General features: G+C 38.8%; 1 protein-coding gene across 1 annotated transcript in view; it reads right to left on the bottom strand.

Annotated features, from left to right (window-relative positions):
* Nucleotides 1–5111: 5111 nt before the first annotated feature.
* Nucleotides 5112–17228, bottom strand: part of cap2 (cyclase associated actin cytoskeleton regulatory protein 2) — a 53993-nt gene continuing 41876 nt past the window's right edge. The window contains exons 8-13 of the mRNA XM_003219757.4: nt 13616–13790; nt 12362–12531; nt 12058–12181; nt 10591–10673; nt 9595–9735; nt 5112–7194 (exon numbers count right to left, since the gene is read on the bottom strand). Of these exons, the coding sequence (XP_003219805.1) occupies nt 7111–7194; nt 9595–9735; nt 10591–10673; nt 12058–12181; nt 12362–12531; nt 13616–13790 (777 nt within the window). The 3' untranslated portion in view covers nt 5112–7110. The remainder of the gene's footprint in view (nt 7195–9594; nt 9736–10590; nt 10674–12057; nt 12182–12361; nt 12532–13615; nt 13791–17228) is intronic.

Raw genomic sequence — 17228 nt, 5'->3', positions numbered from 1 at the left:
TGGTTGCGTGGAAGGGCCTTTACAGGACCATCCAATCTAACCAACGGCCATCCAACTTCCTTCTGTCATTCCGGAGCACCCAACCAAAGCACTCCAGACAGATGGCCATCCAGCTTCTGCAAAAAAACTCAGGAGAAGGAAACTCCGCCACTCTCCAAGGCAGCATATTCCACTATCCCACAGCTCTTGCCATCAGGAAGTTCTTCCTAATGTTTAGGTGGAATCTTCTTCCCTGTACTTTGAATATATTGCTCCCTATCTGAGGCCCCTTCCACACAGCTGTATAAAAGCCCACATTATCTGCTTGAACTGGATTATATGGCAGTGTGGACTCAGATGACCCAGTTAAAAGCAGATATTGTGGATTATCTGCCTTGATATTCTGAATTATATGGCTGTATGGAAGGACATATAAGGGGGCCCCTGGTGGCACAGTGTGTTAAAGCGCTGAGCTGCTGAACTTGCGGACCGAAAGGTGCCAGGTTCAAATCCTGGAGCGGAATGAGCGTCCGCTGTTAGCCCCAGCTCCTGCCAACCTAGCAGTTCGAAAACATGCAAATGTGAGTAGATCAATAGGTACCGCTCTAGCGGGAAGGTAACAGCGCTCCATGCAGTCATGCCACCCACGAGGTGTCTATGGACAACGCCGGCTCTTCGATTTAGAAATGGAGATGAGCACCAACCCCCAGAGTCGGTTACGACTGGAGTTAACATCAGGGGAAAACCTTTACCTTACTTTTTTATGGAAGGACCCTCATTCTCTGAAGCAGCAGAAAACAAACTTCTCCCCTCCTCAATGTGACATGCTTTCAAATATTTAAATATGGCTATCATGTCTCCTCTCATCCTTCTGCGCGCTAAACATATCCAGATCTTTTAGCTATTCCTCATAGGGCATGGTTTCCAAATATTTTATCGTTTTGGTTGTCCTTTGGACACATTCAGCTAGGGTCCTTCCACACAGCCATATAACCCAGAATATCAAGGCAGAAAATCCCACAATATCTGCTTTGAACTGGGTTATCTGAGTCCACACTGCCATATATTCCAGTCCAAAGCAGAAAATGTGGGGTTTTATTCAGCTGTGTGGAAGGAGCCCAAGTCAATTTCCCTCTTGGATTGTGGTGCCTAGTACTGAACACAATCTTATTCCAAGTGAGGTCTGACTAAAGCAGAATAGTGTGGGACTATTGCTTCCCTGATCTAGACACCATAGTCCTATCGGTGCAGTCTTCCTGGCAGTTATATCAGTATTGGGAACAGTAAAATTTACTTCCACATAATGAAGGACATATAGGACTGAATACTTAAAGCACTGACATTTAAAGTTCTGTGCGTGCCGTGTCAGGGCAAAATCTTTATCAGACCTTTTGAACACACACACACACACACACACACACAAATGCTGTATAAGCTTTCAGTTGCTCCAAAACTCTTAACTAGGCAAGAAGGTAAATTGAGTAAAGGCAAGGGGCAAAACAGGATGGTTTGCATTCAAGTAATAGGTCAGGTCTGTAATTGCTTTGTCAGCTGTAATCCTGTTCTCTGATAAAAGTATGTTTTTGTTTTGTTTTGTTTTGTTTTTTTGCTGGTGCTCAGCTCAAGCCTAGCCCTATGTCTTTATTCAAATAGAATACTGTTTTCTGCTTTAGCTCTGCCTATATTGATAGAGTGGTCCTTCTGTATACAGTGCTGATAATGTACATACTGTAGAATTACAAGTGTGGTTTTTTACAGATATAATTGCCTTTAAATATAACATTCTTCATTAAATAATTAACGTATTGACAGTGCAATCCCATGTGTCTACTCAAATGAAAGTCATACTGAATCCAATGAGATTTATTACCAGCTAATTTTGTTTATGCTAAAAGAAATACAATTTCCTTTTGAAAGACTATAGCAAATGAGCTTGAGTTATTTTCAATTCAAAGATCTCTTAGATTGCTCCTATGGTTCTGGGTTGTATTTTCCTAGACATGTTAGTATAAATAGGTACCAGGCAGGAAATAAGAAAGAAGAGCCAAATAATGAGAATGTACCAATTAGCAGGTAGATTTTCAACTGTAATGCTCTAGAGCTCATTTTAATGCTAAAAATCATGCCTGTGGGAGATTTTAGTATGGCAATGTCTCTCCATTTATTATTAGGAGATGTGAATATATATGCATATGTGAGATTTTTGGAATGATGGAAAGTGTAGATGCAAATAGTGCCGTCTGTTCTGTTAATTTTCATAAGAAAATATATAGATATCTAACTGCTATTATGCTGGCTTTATACTAATTTTGGAAAATACTCCCTAGCACTTTTATTATACACAGAGAGAAATAAGAGTTGGATCTCTTCTCTGGTGTGTTTTCATTGGTCTAAATGCACTGGGCAAAAAAAATCCAACAAGTGATTTTCAATATATACAGTATTGCAGCTGTATTCTATATTTTCCAGTCTGTGTTACATTTTTCTTCAGGGTATTGTTTAATATTCAGTGGCTTTCTGCCACCTAGTGGCAATATAGAATCAGTACCTCAACTCTGGTTGATAAGCAAAAATCAGACGTACAGCAGTCTCCCAAGTTACAAACAAGATAGGTTCTATAAATTTGTTCTTAAGTTGAATTTGTTTGTAAGTTGGAGCATGTAAATTTTTAAAGTCCAACTCCAGCCAAAAATATATTTTTTTGGCTTTAGATGGCATAGGGAAGAGTTAACATCCCTGTGGTGTTTGTCTTGCTGTCTGCCCCTGTTCAGAAGATTTTACCTCACTTTCTGTCCCTGTGAGAACTGGAGTTTGAAAAATGTGGCTTATTGTAGAAACAAGGATTGATTATAAAGCTTAAGTGGAAACACCTTTTTCCCCTTGACAACTCTTTCTGAAGTGAATGTCCCTTCCTAGGGGTAGATTTCTCTCACTTCTCGTTGTCTCAGCATGTTCTTAACTATGAGTTGTTTGTAAGTCGAGTGTTTATAACTCGGGGACTGCCTGTATTTGTATTTTATCAAGATTGAGTTATCCAGAGATTGTTGAACTGCAACCTCCAGTGCTTCTCACAGTTGACGATGCCCCTAAGGTTCCTAAGTTCAGCAATATCTGGAGGACATATAATTCCCCATTTGAATCCTTCCAACCTTTTCTTTCCATCCATTGGCTATCCCTTGATTTCTGTTCTCCATTCTATGTAGAAATGAACTCAGTATTGTACCCTTTATGTTTTTATGATTCATATATAAGAAAACATGAAGCTGCTTTGAACTTGGCAGACCATGTTTTTATGGGCCTAGTTGTGGATAGTCCGGTGGTCAGCTGCAAAAGGTCGCAATGGAGTTAAAATGGTCCTTCATGAAAATGTGTGAAATGAAGTCTCTGCTATTTTTATAGCACTATTTCAGGAGCAATCCTACACTCATGAACTTAACTAAGGGTGCATCTTCACCTCTTTTAACTGCTGAGTCCCATTGCTATGGTATTATGGGAGGTATAGTTTTACGAGGTCTTTAGCAATTCTTTCAAAGAGTGCTTGCGGGGGCCCATAGGGGCCCATGGAATACTTGCAAGCAATCCTGGAGGCATACTTTCCCTACTCCTTATACTCTGTGGTATAAACTCGCACTTTTAGAATACTGTAAGTTATTAAGGGGGCTCTACTGGGCATCTCCTGGACATCGTGATGCAACACACCTAGGGTTAATCTACATTGTAGAAATAATGCATTTTGACACCATTTTCATTGCTAAAGAATCCTAGCAGTTGTAGTGGTGAGGCATCAGTACTTCTCAGCAGAAAAGGCTCAAGACCTTATTAATACTAACTCCCATGATTCCATGGCATTGATCCATAGAAGTTAGAGGTGTCAGACTGCATTAATTTTGCAGTAGAGATCTACCCTAAGACTGTCAAAGCAAGAACCTGACAAAATTTAATTACAAGTGAAATTATACATTTAGAGCAAAAGACTTTCCTTCCCAGGTGCCTCCCACTGTGATAACCCAAAGCAGTACTGCAGTCTTGTTTGAGGCTGAAGTTCTGTGCCTTCTTGAGTCAGCAGAATTTGATCCATTCTTTGATTGGATGCTTTATTGTAAATGTTTGTCAGGAAACCTATAAAGGGATAGGAATCAAGGAGGGCATTAGAAAATACTGAATAAGACAGGAAGTTCTGGTGTGAATTGTCAGCAAAGTGCTGAGTGTGTGGCATATACTGCCAGAAAGTGGAATAAAGTGAAGCCTTTGCCTCTAACTCCATCTCTTTGCCAGCTAACAACTACTGATTGGCTGATCTTCTTGCCCTTTCATAGAATCAGAATATTAAAGTTGGAAGAGACCACATGGGCCATCTAGTCCAACCCCCTGCCATGCAGGAAAAAGTGCAATCAAGGCACCCTCAACAGATGCCAATCCAGCCTCTGTTTAAAAGCCTCCAAGGAAGGAGCTTCATTAGCCCAGAAAATTACACATGGGCTTCTGGGAAGGGGAAGAAGCTAGAACTGTTCGGACATAGCATAGATATTTTTCACCCAATATTGTAAAGGCCAAACAGTGTTCCCAGTACTGTATGTTGGGAGCCCCATCCTAGTAGGGATTTGTTGATGTCACTAAATGATATAGTGGCTTTGTTCAGACTTAAAACTAAATATGATTTACCTCTACAAGAAAAAAAAACATAGTAAAACTTAAAAGTGACATACTTCTCACGTGGCCATTATCATGTCACCCAGAGTAGCATTTAGCTTGTCCTCTCAGCCCTAAATTTTGATTAACTTTAATTATAATGTGTAGTAAAAGCCAACTTCAAATATTTATGAAACTGGTTTGTTTAACAAACCCTAGGTGGCTACACTTGAGAACATGTTAAACTGTGATTAATCTAAAATAAAATAAACTCTTATAATCTTTTTATAGTCATATCAATGGAGCAGTTATTTCTAATAATGGTCAACTGTTGCATCTGAATACAATCTGTGTATATGAAAACTGGGATTTTAAATCTATTAATTGGAAAACTACTACCTAGACATTAAAGAAAGCTTTCTAGTGTAGCTCATGAAACTAGACATATATCTGTATGAAAAATAATATATATGCTTATACAATAAACAGTCCCTTCTACAATGTAAACAAGTTACATTTTTATTTTCATTCATGTGATAAGTTTACTATTGAAAAATGGCATGTACTAAAGCCACAACATTACATATAGATCAAACATTAGATAGCAAAATTGTATTATATATGCACTATTTGTTGTAAATCTATATAGATATTACAATCAAATATAATATTAAAAAAGGATGATGTACCTTGTAAGGTGCAGTAGGCACAATTTAAATCCTGATCTAGCTTTGCAAGCGTATTACCATAATTTCACTGTTACAAAGTATTACAAGTAATAAAAATCGGTATCATAATTAAATACTGTGTGCTTAGATCATACATATACTACACTTCACATTAGTGTTAAAAAGGAATGGTATGGACTATATAGTCAAACCTTCCTTTCAAAAAGTACAATCCCTTCAGTCTGAGTTCAGAATTTATTCAATAGTAATCTATGGCTTCATGTACAATTTTGAACATTTGCATGCACACCTTACAACTGAAAATAAAAGTTGAACTACTCCCTTTACATGAAGAAATATCTATAACTTGGATGATAACTTCTGTATTGTTAGAAGCCATTTTAATCTTCAGCATTATAGAACTGAATTTTATTGCAAATCCTGCTGTCACAGATGATGAGGATGATGTAATTCAATGTTAAATGCATAATGGGCTATTAGATATAAAAATGAAGAGAAGTACATTAAAGAATGTAACAATTCTTTTAAAGTACAGAATTGTTCTCATTTATACCATATATTGATTATGTTTTAATATATAGGATATTTCAAAATGATGGGCCCAATTTCAAAGCAGCATATTTCACGATGGCAACGTATTACAATTATACAAAAAGTTACAAATGGTTTAATGTGTTATCAAGTTTGACTAACTAGTTTGAACCACAAACAAATCTAAAAAATAACCTTGCAAATGGAGAATACCTCAATAGGCCTTATTGCCATCTTGCAAATGACTGAAGCTAGGGGCTCCTTGTGCATTGGGAAAGGCATCTACCAGTAATCATTCGAAACTCTATGACCCATCATTTCAAGATGTAAGGTTAATTCATGGGTCGTTTGTGAAAATATGTACTATATGACAGTTCAGAAAGAAATAATGGCCCCATATTTCAAAGTATATGTTCAGTTCAGACTGAATGGTTAAATCAACATTATGAACTATATACAGCTGTAAAGAGAAAAATGGCTCACAATTCAAGGACCTGATATTAAACATCCAGATAAGAACCTAATTTAACCTTTAAACTAACATTGAAACAAATTAGTTCAAACTTGAACAAAACTCAAGATACCAGCAAAACCACATTGTTCAAAATAAGTAATTGAAATATCTAGTTTCTCTTTCCTATTAGCAAATGTAGTGCTTAGAGTTGTACATTTCTGTTTTTGAAAGCACAAGAATCTTCTAGAACTACAGACTTTCTAGAGGGTCTAGCATCACAATACGATGCACACAAGATCTCAAATCTAATCCGAACATCTCACCATATTCATACGATTTCATTTCATTACCAGCAAACATAAAAAGGAATGCATTGAAACATTACAAAGTGTATCATGCAGACATTTGGCCTAACATACTCAGTGAAATAGCCAATAACTTGAATGGTTATTTTTAACATCTTTTTACATTCACATATTATATATAATCTATTTGTGAACAAAGGCAAATTATGGACATTTTCAGAATATCAGGATGCATTAAAAAGTGTACTGGGACTGTGCAGAGTGGATCCCAAGTACATGTAGCTGTGGCAAAATAAACATTCATGCCTTCTTGAAACATAACTGTGTACATCAGTATACTTTTTGTTCCTACACAAAGATTATCTAAATGCAGGAAAAATACCATGTGTAATAGAGCCTGTAATTTTGGGCTTATTCACTGCAGTACAAACTAGTGCTACATCTAGTTCTTCTTGGTGCTATTTTCTTTAGTCTTGATTTCTTTGGAGATTGTGGACAGTGGTTTCTGTATGGACCGATGCAGTTAAGCCACAATCTCTGTAGGGTCAGTGACCAATCTGGATCCATCCCATGATGTCTTGAACTGTTCAGGAACAGGGAATTCTTTCTGTACAATGACAGGATTGACAATGTCAGTTGGCTAAACAAGTAGATAATATATAAACAGATGCAGTGGCATCAGTGGCATGAGTAAGGTTTTATGGGTCAGGCATGCCTGGATTATAAAGGTTATTTCTTCCATACAGATTCAATACATATAAAGAGAACAAATGTGGGATTTTTTTTTAAAAAAAGTTTCATTATTTAATTTGTCATTTTTTGTCTTAATGTGCTCTAATGACAAGTCTCCTATCTTTTAAAGTATAGAATTGAAATCAGGTTAGCTAAAATACCAAAAAAAAAAGTATTGCCACAGAATAATTCTTATTTTCCATGACATAGTTGCCAAATTGGTACTGTAATGTGAAATTACCTGTGGCTTCTAAAAGACAAACATGTAAACAATGTATTATTTGAATATTCCAGGGAAGATTTTATACGTTATATGAAAATAATAATTGCTTATGTATTAATGTTTAAAATACATATAACTTATTTTTACTTTTCATGTTTTTTATTTATTTGAAATGTTTTTCTTATTATTGTAGAGGCTTCCATTCCTTATTCTACCTTATCTCCAGTATCTCTCTATTGACTTATTAAGCATGAGGCTTAAATTTATGCTTTCTGTATTTCATTTAGAAGTAAACATTACTGAACTGTCAGCACAGTCCTGTGCACATCTACACTTGCCATTTAATGCATGTCTATTCCAAGCACCTTTGCGGATGTCAGCAAGGGACCGCCACATCAGTCAGGAGCTCTCATGGTGACGTGATCAACACGGGCCCAACCTATCCCCTTTTCCCTGCACTGATTATGGCAGTCATGGCCCATGTGGACAGAGGACTGACTTGCATTTGACCCAATTGTGCTGTCCACGTTGTGCCCAAAGCATAGGTCCACTGGAGTTTTGCCAAATTTTGGAGCATTCCCAGTTTCCCCTACAATAAGGGCTAAATGTCCCTAGATGTCATGTGGACATTCAGGAGCCACTGCAGGCTTTTGAGCCTATGTAGATGAGATCATTGTACTAATGAGTTTGATGAGGCCTACTCACAATTAAGTATATACTCAAGGTTGCAGTGTTATACATGCCCAGCGCTGGGAGTAAGATTCACTGAACTCTATGGGATCTGCATCTGAGTAATATGTATAAAAGAGGGCTACATGACCAATACTGTCTGCTGAGATGTTCCTTTAAAAACTCTCAGGAATACTTCTTTTGTTCTATAGCAGTGATGGTGAACCTATGACACGCATGTCAGCACTGACACGCCTAGCCATTTTTGCTGACACGCGGCCGCATACCAAGAAGGACGTTTCATCCTTGTCTCCTGCATGGCCAAGTGCAGTAGCCGAGGATGAAACATTTGCTGTAGTGTGGCGGCCGCTGCTAGTGCAGCAAAAGGGGCTCCACCAGGCCGGGCCGCTGACTCAGTTCGGGGTGAGTGGCCAAATCCCCAGATGAGGGAGCGGAAAAGGAGGGAGAGCGTCGTCCAGGCATGGCGAGGGAAGGAAAGGTGAGCTGAGGAAAGGGAGAGAGAGGAGGGTTTTTGTTCAGTCACATCAAGCAGTGCAGGCAGTGCAGGCCGCGGAGGGCACCAGGTAAGCTTAGCCTGGGCTTGAGGGGAGCACCCACTTGCCTGATGCCAGCCAGAGGTGGCTTTGGTGTGCCAGTTGAGCTCCCTCATCCAAGTACGGCTTGCTCCAAATCCCTGGGGCTGTGGAGAGGATAGCACCGTGTGCAGGGACGCCATCCCAACTGGGGCCCTCAGGGATCCAGACGGGGTTGGGGAGGAAAAAGGCACGCCGCTCAGCTGGTGCGGCTCCTCGGAGCCAGGTCCTCCTTTGCAGTGGTGGGCCTGGGAGGGCTGGCTTTTAGGGTCTGCACCGGCATTGGGCACATGGCTTGGCCACGCCCACTCTTCTCCCTGTCACCATGGCAACCCCTTCCTGACCCTCTTTCTCTATCCTGCAAGAGTTTTCACCTCTTATCCATTCCTTTGCGGTGGTGGGCCTGGGAGGGCCTGGCTCCAAGGCCCCGCACTGGCCGAGCAGTGGGCCTCCTTCCCAGTGCCCATCACTGTTCTATAATGTCTTCGATTTTTATAGTGCCTATTTTGAATGACTTGGGATTATTTACACACAGAGAGAATCTTAAGCCTTATTTTTTATTTAATGTGCTTTTATTGTTAGGTTTTCATGTTATTGTATGCTGCTATGATATTGAGTCAGATGATGAGTTTAATACATTCTTGGTAAATAAATGTTACATTATTAACAACCTGAATATATTTTAATGTGAAGGCTCCATTCACCCAGAGATCTATTATCTGTTCATTGGTGACATGGTGGTGTATATTTCAGCAGTTTATATCAAACAGCTTTAGAATGCCATACTTACATAATCACCATCCTGTGGGATAAGGATGTTCATTTCGGATGATTTAGCACTCACAATTTCACAGTCTAATGACTCTTCACTGAGGTATATATGGCAGCCTTCAGTCTTATTAATTGAAATTGTTGGCACTTTCCCCAATACCTAAAATAATACAATTATTTTATAACCAATTCAAATAAAAGATTTTAACATCAGCAGATGCCCCACCCACCCATATTGGTTTAGGCTCGTTTCCAGAAAATTCTGTCACTAATTGGGAATTTAAAAGATCAATCCTTGACCCTGCCAGTATAATGTGAACTGGTCTCCAAAGCAGGAACATTTCCTAGGCATCTGAATAACGAAGCAATCCAACAAACATTGCTCGCTTAAAAACTACACTCCATTTGGCGAGAATAGAATAAAGTAGAGTGCAGATCTGGGATAAAAACATTTTAGCTTGGTACATAAATTCAATGGAATAAGCATCAGAGAAACATTTAAAGAAGCCACTCAAAAAGTAACCCGTCCCTTGATTTCAGATCTAAGAAGGTTTTGTGTAGAAGCAAAGCAGTTCTCAAGATGGCTGCGCACCTCCAAGTCATTTCCAACTTAATGGCAACCCTAAGAAGACCTTATCACGGGGTCTCTTTGGCAAGATTTGTTCAGAGAAGACTTGCCTCTGACTTCCTCTGAGACTGGGAGAGTGTGACTGGCCCAAGATCACCCAGTGGATTCTCATGGCCAACATGGTTTGAACCCTAATTGCCAGAGTCCTAATCTAAAACTCAAACTGCTAGACCACACTGACATCCAGTTCCCAAGATAAACTGTTTCTAAAGCAGTGTCACAAACTGAGAAGTATTTCAGAGGCTTCTCTACACATGGTTGTGTGGAAGGAAGTGGCCCCTAATAGAGAATTCTATAAAATGAGGACATTTTATGAAGGAGGAAAAATAATTAAAATATTTTTAACAATTAAAAAGCCCCTTCCCTGTATTAAGAAAGGGTGTTTACCTGTATCTGAATATCATTGGAGTTTATAACTTCAACAATACCCACAACGTTGTCAAATACAAGGCCAAACTTTTTGCAGTTATCTGAGAAAAAAGAAAAAGTTGTTCAATTTGTAGAATTATATTATTTGCCACATATGAAAGCACTACATTGCCAGAACATGCACATATCCATGCCTCTCTAAGAAATAGGACTGGTTGGGGGAGCACTCTTTCCCAGTCTTAAGTGTTATTGAATTATTTACTACAGACATACTGCTGCTGCTCAACATTGAAGATCTGATTTCTCAATCCCTCCTTCACCATATCTTATTGTTGATGCTGCTAAAAAAATCCAAGTTAGGCAGAGAAAAATGGGAGTCTGAATTATTTAAACTATTTTGTTTGTTAGAATGACATTATAGGTAATTTGGAGATTAAGAGATTTTAAATCTACAAGAAGGTCAAACTGGAAGAAGGTGCATCTCTTTCCATCCAAGCAGCTTTCCTATTCCAAATACCTGATAGTGCAAAGAGGTACCTTGTCTGTCTCAAAAAACTGAATTGTAAAAACTGAAATTTCACTGGCATCCATATAATCATAAGGAAGCTACAGAGACAGGGAGTGTAATGAGATGAGACTGTAAGAAGGTGACAAAAAGAAAGCAAGTAAAAACTGTTGTCAATCTTATGGAAAATAATGTTTACAAAAAGTTATTCAGCTGTTCACTACTCTCTCATGTTGAAGACAGGATGAAGGAGGAGGAGAGAAAAATCACAAAAGGCATTTTTGGCTTCATTTTGGTAAGGCTTTTTAATTCAGGTATTCAACTTTAACTTAAACAGCAACTCAACATTCATTAATTAATCAGTTTCCCCTTTTTTTGTAACTGCAGTTGAATTAGATTTTTCATATTACAGTAGAGTCTCACTTATCCAAGCTAAACGGGCCAGCAGAAGCTTGGATAAGCGAATATCTTGGATAATAAAGAGGGATTAAGGAAAAGCCTATTAAACATCAAATTAGGTTATGATTTTACAAATTAAGCACCAAAACATCATGTTTTACAACAAATTTGACAGAAAAAGTAGTTCAATACGCAGTACTGTTATGTTGTAATTACTGTATTTACGAATTTAGCACCAAAATATCATGATATATTGAAAACATTGACTACAAAAATTGCTTGGATTATCCAGAAGCTTGGATAAGTGAGACTTGGATAAGTGAGGCTCTACTGTAGTTAGATTTTCAGCATTAACCTTTTTCTACCAATTTACTATGGCCTTATTATGTTCAAGGATGCCTTCATGGATTGTAAATGGACAGTATAATCCCATGGAATGCTTCCAGGGATCAAACACAACAGTTGCAATCCAATTTACATCTGCTAGGAAGCAAATCCAACAATAATTAATAGGGTTATTCTATGTAAGTGTGCATCAGACTGCAACATTTTCTCTTCATGCTAGGAATAAGTGCACTTACCAACTGTAATGGAATTAATTTTCCCTTTTATTTGTAATGTAGATTTGTTGCACTTGAAAATATAAGCTACTTGCTTGAGTTCAGTATCAGCAATTAAAAGGCCATTCTTGTCTTCCTGGTATTCCTATAATTAAAAAGGAAGTTAACACAACATGTATTTGTTATTGGCTAGGTTAACCGAGACTCTACTGTACTTCAATGTGCTGCTTCATAAAATCATATAACCTACTGCAGAATCTATATTTCCAGCAAAGTGTCATCAATGTGCTATTTTCCATGTTACTTCTAGGTGAGCAGAACTCACCACTCTCCATTTCTTCCCTTCAAGTTCTAACACAGGGCAGTGGGTCTGTTGAGGCTTGGGAGTAGCTGGACCTGAAGTATGGCTTTTTGTAGGCGATCGAACCTGGGATCCTTGAGCACGCAGACTAGGATTTTTATGGGTTTTCTGGTCGTCAGAGACATGGCGAAGGCCTAGGAAAATAAAAATCATGAAAAATATTAGTTTTTCTCACTTAATACATATTAGCATGACTTAAATGCCTGCTATATTGTATTAAGTCAGCAGAAGAATCCCCCCCCCCCAATACATTATCGCCAAGATCTTACAGGTAGCCTGGTGGAATGTAAAACTCTCTGGTCTTTTCCTTTCCTAAGAAGAGACAAGCGGACCCTCGGTTGCATAACTGAAAAAAGGCAAGCATACTTGTTTGGCACCCAGAAGGGCAAAATTTGCTTTACTTGTGCTATTCTCCTGGTTGTACAACTATAACTAGACAGGGTCCACCTTCAGCTACTGGATGGTCATGGTAGTGTACTACAGTGCCATCAGACTGCAATTGGCTTTCTACAATGAGATTTCTAGAATATTTTCCACAATATCTCTATGGCACAAACACTGGTATAAAATTTGTTATGATAAATGATAAAGTGATACCTTTCATGAGAATGTAAGGTGCAGCTCTATGTGAGCTTCCAAAATTAGCTGATTGGCAAAGCAGATTTCAAGGATTGTACCTCTTCTAACCAAAAAGTCTTGTTTTTTCCTAGCTGTGTATGCTTCCCTGCTTCTAGGTAAAGGTAAAGGTTTTCCCCTGATATTAAGTCTAGTCATGTCCGACTCTGGGGGTTGGTGCTCATTTCTAAGCTGAAGAGCCGGCTTGTCTGTTGACACCTCCAAGGTCATGTGGCTGGCATGACTATTGATCTACTCACATTTGCATGTTTTTGAACTGCTAAATTGGCAGAAGCTGAGGCTAACAGCAGGAGCTCACCCCACTCCCTGGATTCGAACTGCCAACCTTTTGGTCAGCAAGTCCAGTAGCTCAGCCGTTTAATCCGCTGCGCCATCAGGGGCACCCTCCCTGCTTCTAGGCAACCTTTTATATGTATATATCAAATTAGGTTCTGTCTGTATGAAATCTTCAGTGCTCTTGACACTGCTTGGACTTTTAACTTCAGAGATACCTTTTCTAATTTCATTTCACTGCTAGAACCAGAGGAGACTTTTTAAATAGCATTTTTCAGAAAAGTATTAAATGTGTTGTTTCCTTCATACCTTTGGTAATTTTTTCTCCCTGGTTTAGCTGGGCAAATAAAGCTGACCGAGTTGCATTTGCATCATCCAAGACCGGAGGAGGCCCTGGCAGTGGAGGAGCGGGTGGTGGCGGTGGAGGAGGGCCTTGGTTCCCCATAAGGGTAGATGGTTCAGATGCTGCTGAAGCAATAAGCCCCTGTAAGAGAGGCAAAAGTATACAATCACAAACATATTAATTTCATTTTAAGGAGTTTCTATCAAGTAGTATGCTGCCAATGTATTACTTCATCTTGAATATAATCTGAGGACCTCCAGTCCTAGAAATGTAATAAGGTGGACACAACCGGAGTATCAAGTACAACACTGAAAATTGTTATATGTAAATTATAATAGCTAAGAAACAGATTGTACGATTTTATTGTGGTAAGCATGGTTAACAAATATCTGGAATACAGTGATTGTATGTAGGTTTATAACATGTTAACAATTAAAAAAGAAATAATGGTTTTAAACATTTGTGGAAATGAACAATTTAGAGTTATATAGTCTTGCAACTCTGGGAGCATTTGGATGCAACAACAAACAAATGTTTTGGAGCTTTGTTTAGCTTTTGAGTTTTAAATGAATTTTGGTTTACTGGGAATAAGACAGTGGCTTAAGAAACCATGGGACTTCTGATCCTTACTTAAAGATGAGCATGAAAACCAAATGGCTTTTGGGTCCCTAAGTCTTGTTACGAATAAAGAGTTCATTAATTTTCCTAGCCATGTGCTGAAAAATATGGAGCAGATCATTGTCTGCTTGATATCTAGAAGTTCAGTCTGAGCAGAGGCTTTTTGGTTGGGTGGCAATTTGTGTATTGGAGGTATCTGATTTTCCCTCCTAGGCTTCAGCGGGTGTAAAAGGTAAAGGTTTCCCTGTCTGACTCTGGGGGGTTGGTGCTCATCTCCATTTCTAAGCCGAAGAGCTGGCATTGTCCGTAGACACCTCTAAAGTCATGTGGCAGGCATGACTGCATGGAGCACCGTTACCTTCCCGCTGGAGCGGTACCTATTGATCTACTCACATTTGCATGTTATCAAACTGCAGGGGGTGTATTGGTTGTGATATCGTCCTCATTCATCCCTAGTATCATGTCAACAGAACCCCCCAGCCAAATCCCTCATAGCATGTGGGAGCTCAGTAGAGGGAACTAAGTCAATTAATAGTTCAGCCAGGTCCCTGATAGTAAACATCATGTTCTTAAGGTGGTCCAATCTAGAAGCAGTGTCTTGGTGTTCATTGCAGGTTGGCCTACTTAGGTCCAAAGGCTGTTAGGGTACTACCCTGTTTCCCCGAAAATAAGACATCCCCAAAAAATAAGACCTAGCAGAGGTTTTGCTGAATTGCTAAATATAAGGCCTCCCCTGAAAGTAAGACCTAGTAAAGTTTTTGTTTGGAAACATGCCCGGCGCCTGCCAAACAAAACACCAGAGCATGCAAGATTGGTAAATGTACATACCAGTTGTACATGGAAATAATGGTAGTAACAAGAAATTCTTGACAGGAGTCAAAGTTTGTCTGGTTTGGTTATGTTGGTTTGTGATTACAACTACTGTACAGTATATAATAAATGTTCATTTTTTTGTTCAACAATAAATGTGAATTCTTCTTCATGGAAAATAAGACATCCCCTGACAATAAGACCTAGCACATCTTTGGGAGCAAAAAATAATATAAGGCACTGTATTATTTTCGGGGAAACACGGTAGGGGTTTTGGCTGGGCTGGGCTGCAGCGTGTTCTGGTGAAATGTTTCTTTGGGATTTATCAAGCAATTACTGCTGTGCGAAGAAATTATCAAAGGGGTAATGCTTAAATCTTGAAACACCCTTGTTGAAAACTGGACAGAAAGAGCATCTTTATTAGCATGCTGGGAATTGCTGTCTGCTCAAATGATATGAGAATCTTGTTGTGAGCTGACACTTTGCGAAGCCAGTCCACTGTAAGCATATCAATATGATGTGAGTGTATGTATAATAGCTAGCTCAAAGAAGTTCTGATAGCTCTAAATTAATTCCATTTTCCCTTATTTATTCCAGTTTGCAATTTGCAACTTTGTTTGATTTGCTTGTAAAATCCCTATTGCCATTACATTTTTGTAGCTCCTTACTAGATATTATTGAGGAGCCCCTAGACGCGTTTCCATATACCATATTCTTCTATCTGGCCCACGTGCAGTTATCTTTAGCTGAACTTTCTATTAAAGGTGTATTTTCTGAGTGAAATGGTCAACAGCAAGTTTAAGAAGCTCCAACTGTCCCACAATTTTTTTCTAGCCGTTCAAAGATAGAAGCAACAGTGTGGGCTGTAAGAAGACATTGGTTCATTACAAGATCCGGGATAATTATTTGCCCTGTATGTTGTTTTATCTCGGCAATGAGGGAATTTTCTTCAGAGATGTCTATTTCATTTGACTCCGAGGACACTCCTTCATAATATACAGCCAAGTTGTTGTGAAAGGCTACTGATAGAAGCTCATTAGCTTTATCATGGAGAATTAAGGGAGTAGTGTTGTTGTCAGTAGTAATTTCAAATGCGGCATTTAAGTCAGGCATACTCACAGTTCCCTCATCAATTTTCAGTTGTTTAGAAGCCTTATGGTGTGAGGTTGACTCGAAGCTAGTCCTATTGCATTTTCTGCTCCCCATTTCAAAGAGAGGGAGTAAGAAAAGCAAAAATATCGGAGCCCATTAAATCACATCCTATCGTGCGGACACCATCTTGCCTAACCTAATTCTATCTGCTTGCTTTAACTGGTTCTATGAACAGGAAATTATCTAGATACCATATAACTAGGAGCTAGCTGCACATCCAAAGCTGACCAAGATGAAGCCTCCAATCTAGCCTATGGTCCTCCGGGTAAGCAGATCTTTTCTGATTGTTGGCTTTCCCATTCCTTCCAAGAGCCCACACAAAACTACTTGGGCTAAGTAGGAGGAAAGGGAATCTCCTCCCAGCCATGTATCAGGAGATAAGTACCTTACCACTGATTGCTTGCTTATGGGATTGCAAACTGTCTCTACAGTGAATCAAGAATTGTTTTTCTACTTCAAAAAACTTTCCACAAAGAAACGTAACATACAGCAGAATGCAGAGGAAAATGGAAATGGGAAAGGCTTATGAGGTAAGCAAAACTGTCATGGAAAGTTGGCACAAGATGCTGTCATACAAGTTGATATATAGCTAGGTTCTGATATCCTATGTAAAACCAATCTCATATGATTGCAGATATTTGTGGGTGTTTGTTCTTAATATCCCCCCAAAGCATATCTATGTGGCCACTGTATGAAAAGACAAAAAGAACAACGTATGTGTGAGCACACCATCTCTGACATAGAACCTCTGCTAAAAGAAAGTACCCAAAGTTCGCCTTTTCTTAATCCAGCAGGTGTTTGCTACTGCAAATAGTTCTTTAGATTAAGTCTGAGCAGATGTTTTTAACAATATATCTTTATAAAAAGCTATTTAACTAGCACAAATGTTTATAGCATCTGTCTTCTAGATTTCTGTCAGCTGCCTTTCTTAGGAACAGCTGCTCTCTCATTATAGGCCATTATACTATATAGTTAAGTTAAATAATGCATGGAAGCATT

This window comes from Anolis carolinensis, chromosome 4 (genome assembly GCF_035594765.1).
Source record: "Anolis carolinensis isolate JA03-04 chromosome 4, rAnoCar3.1.pri, whole genome shotgun sequence".
NCBI lineage: Eukaryota > Metazoa > Chordata > Lepidosauria > Squamata > Dactyloidae > Anolis > Anolis carolinensis.
The sequence above is the reverse complement of the archived record's forward strand: the minus strand, read 5'-3'. Positions and strand labels throughout refer to the sequence as shown.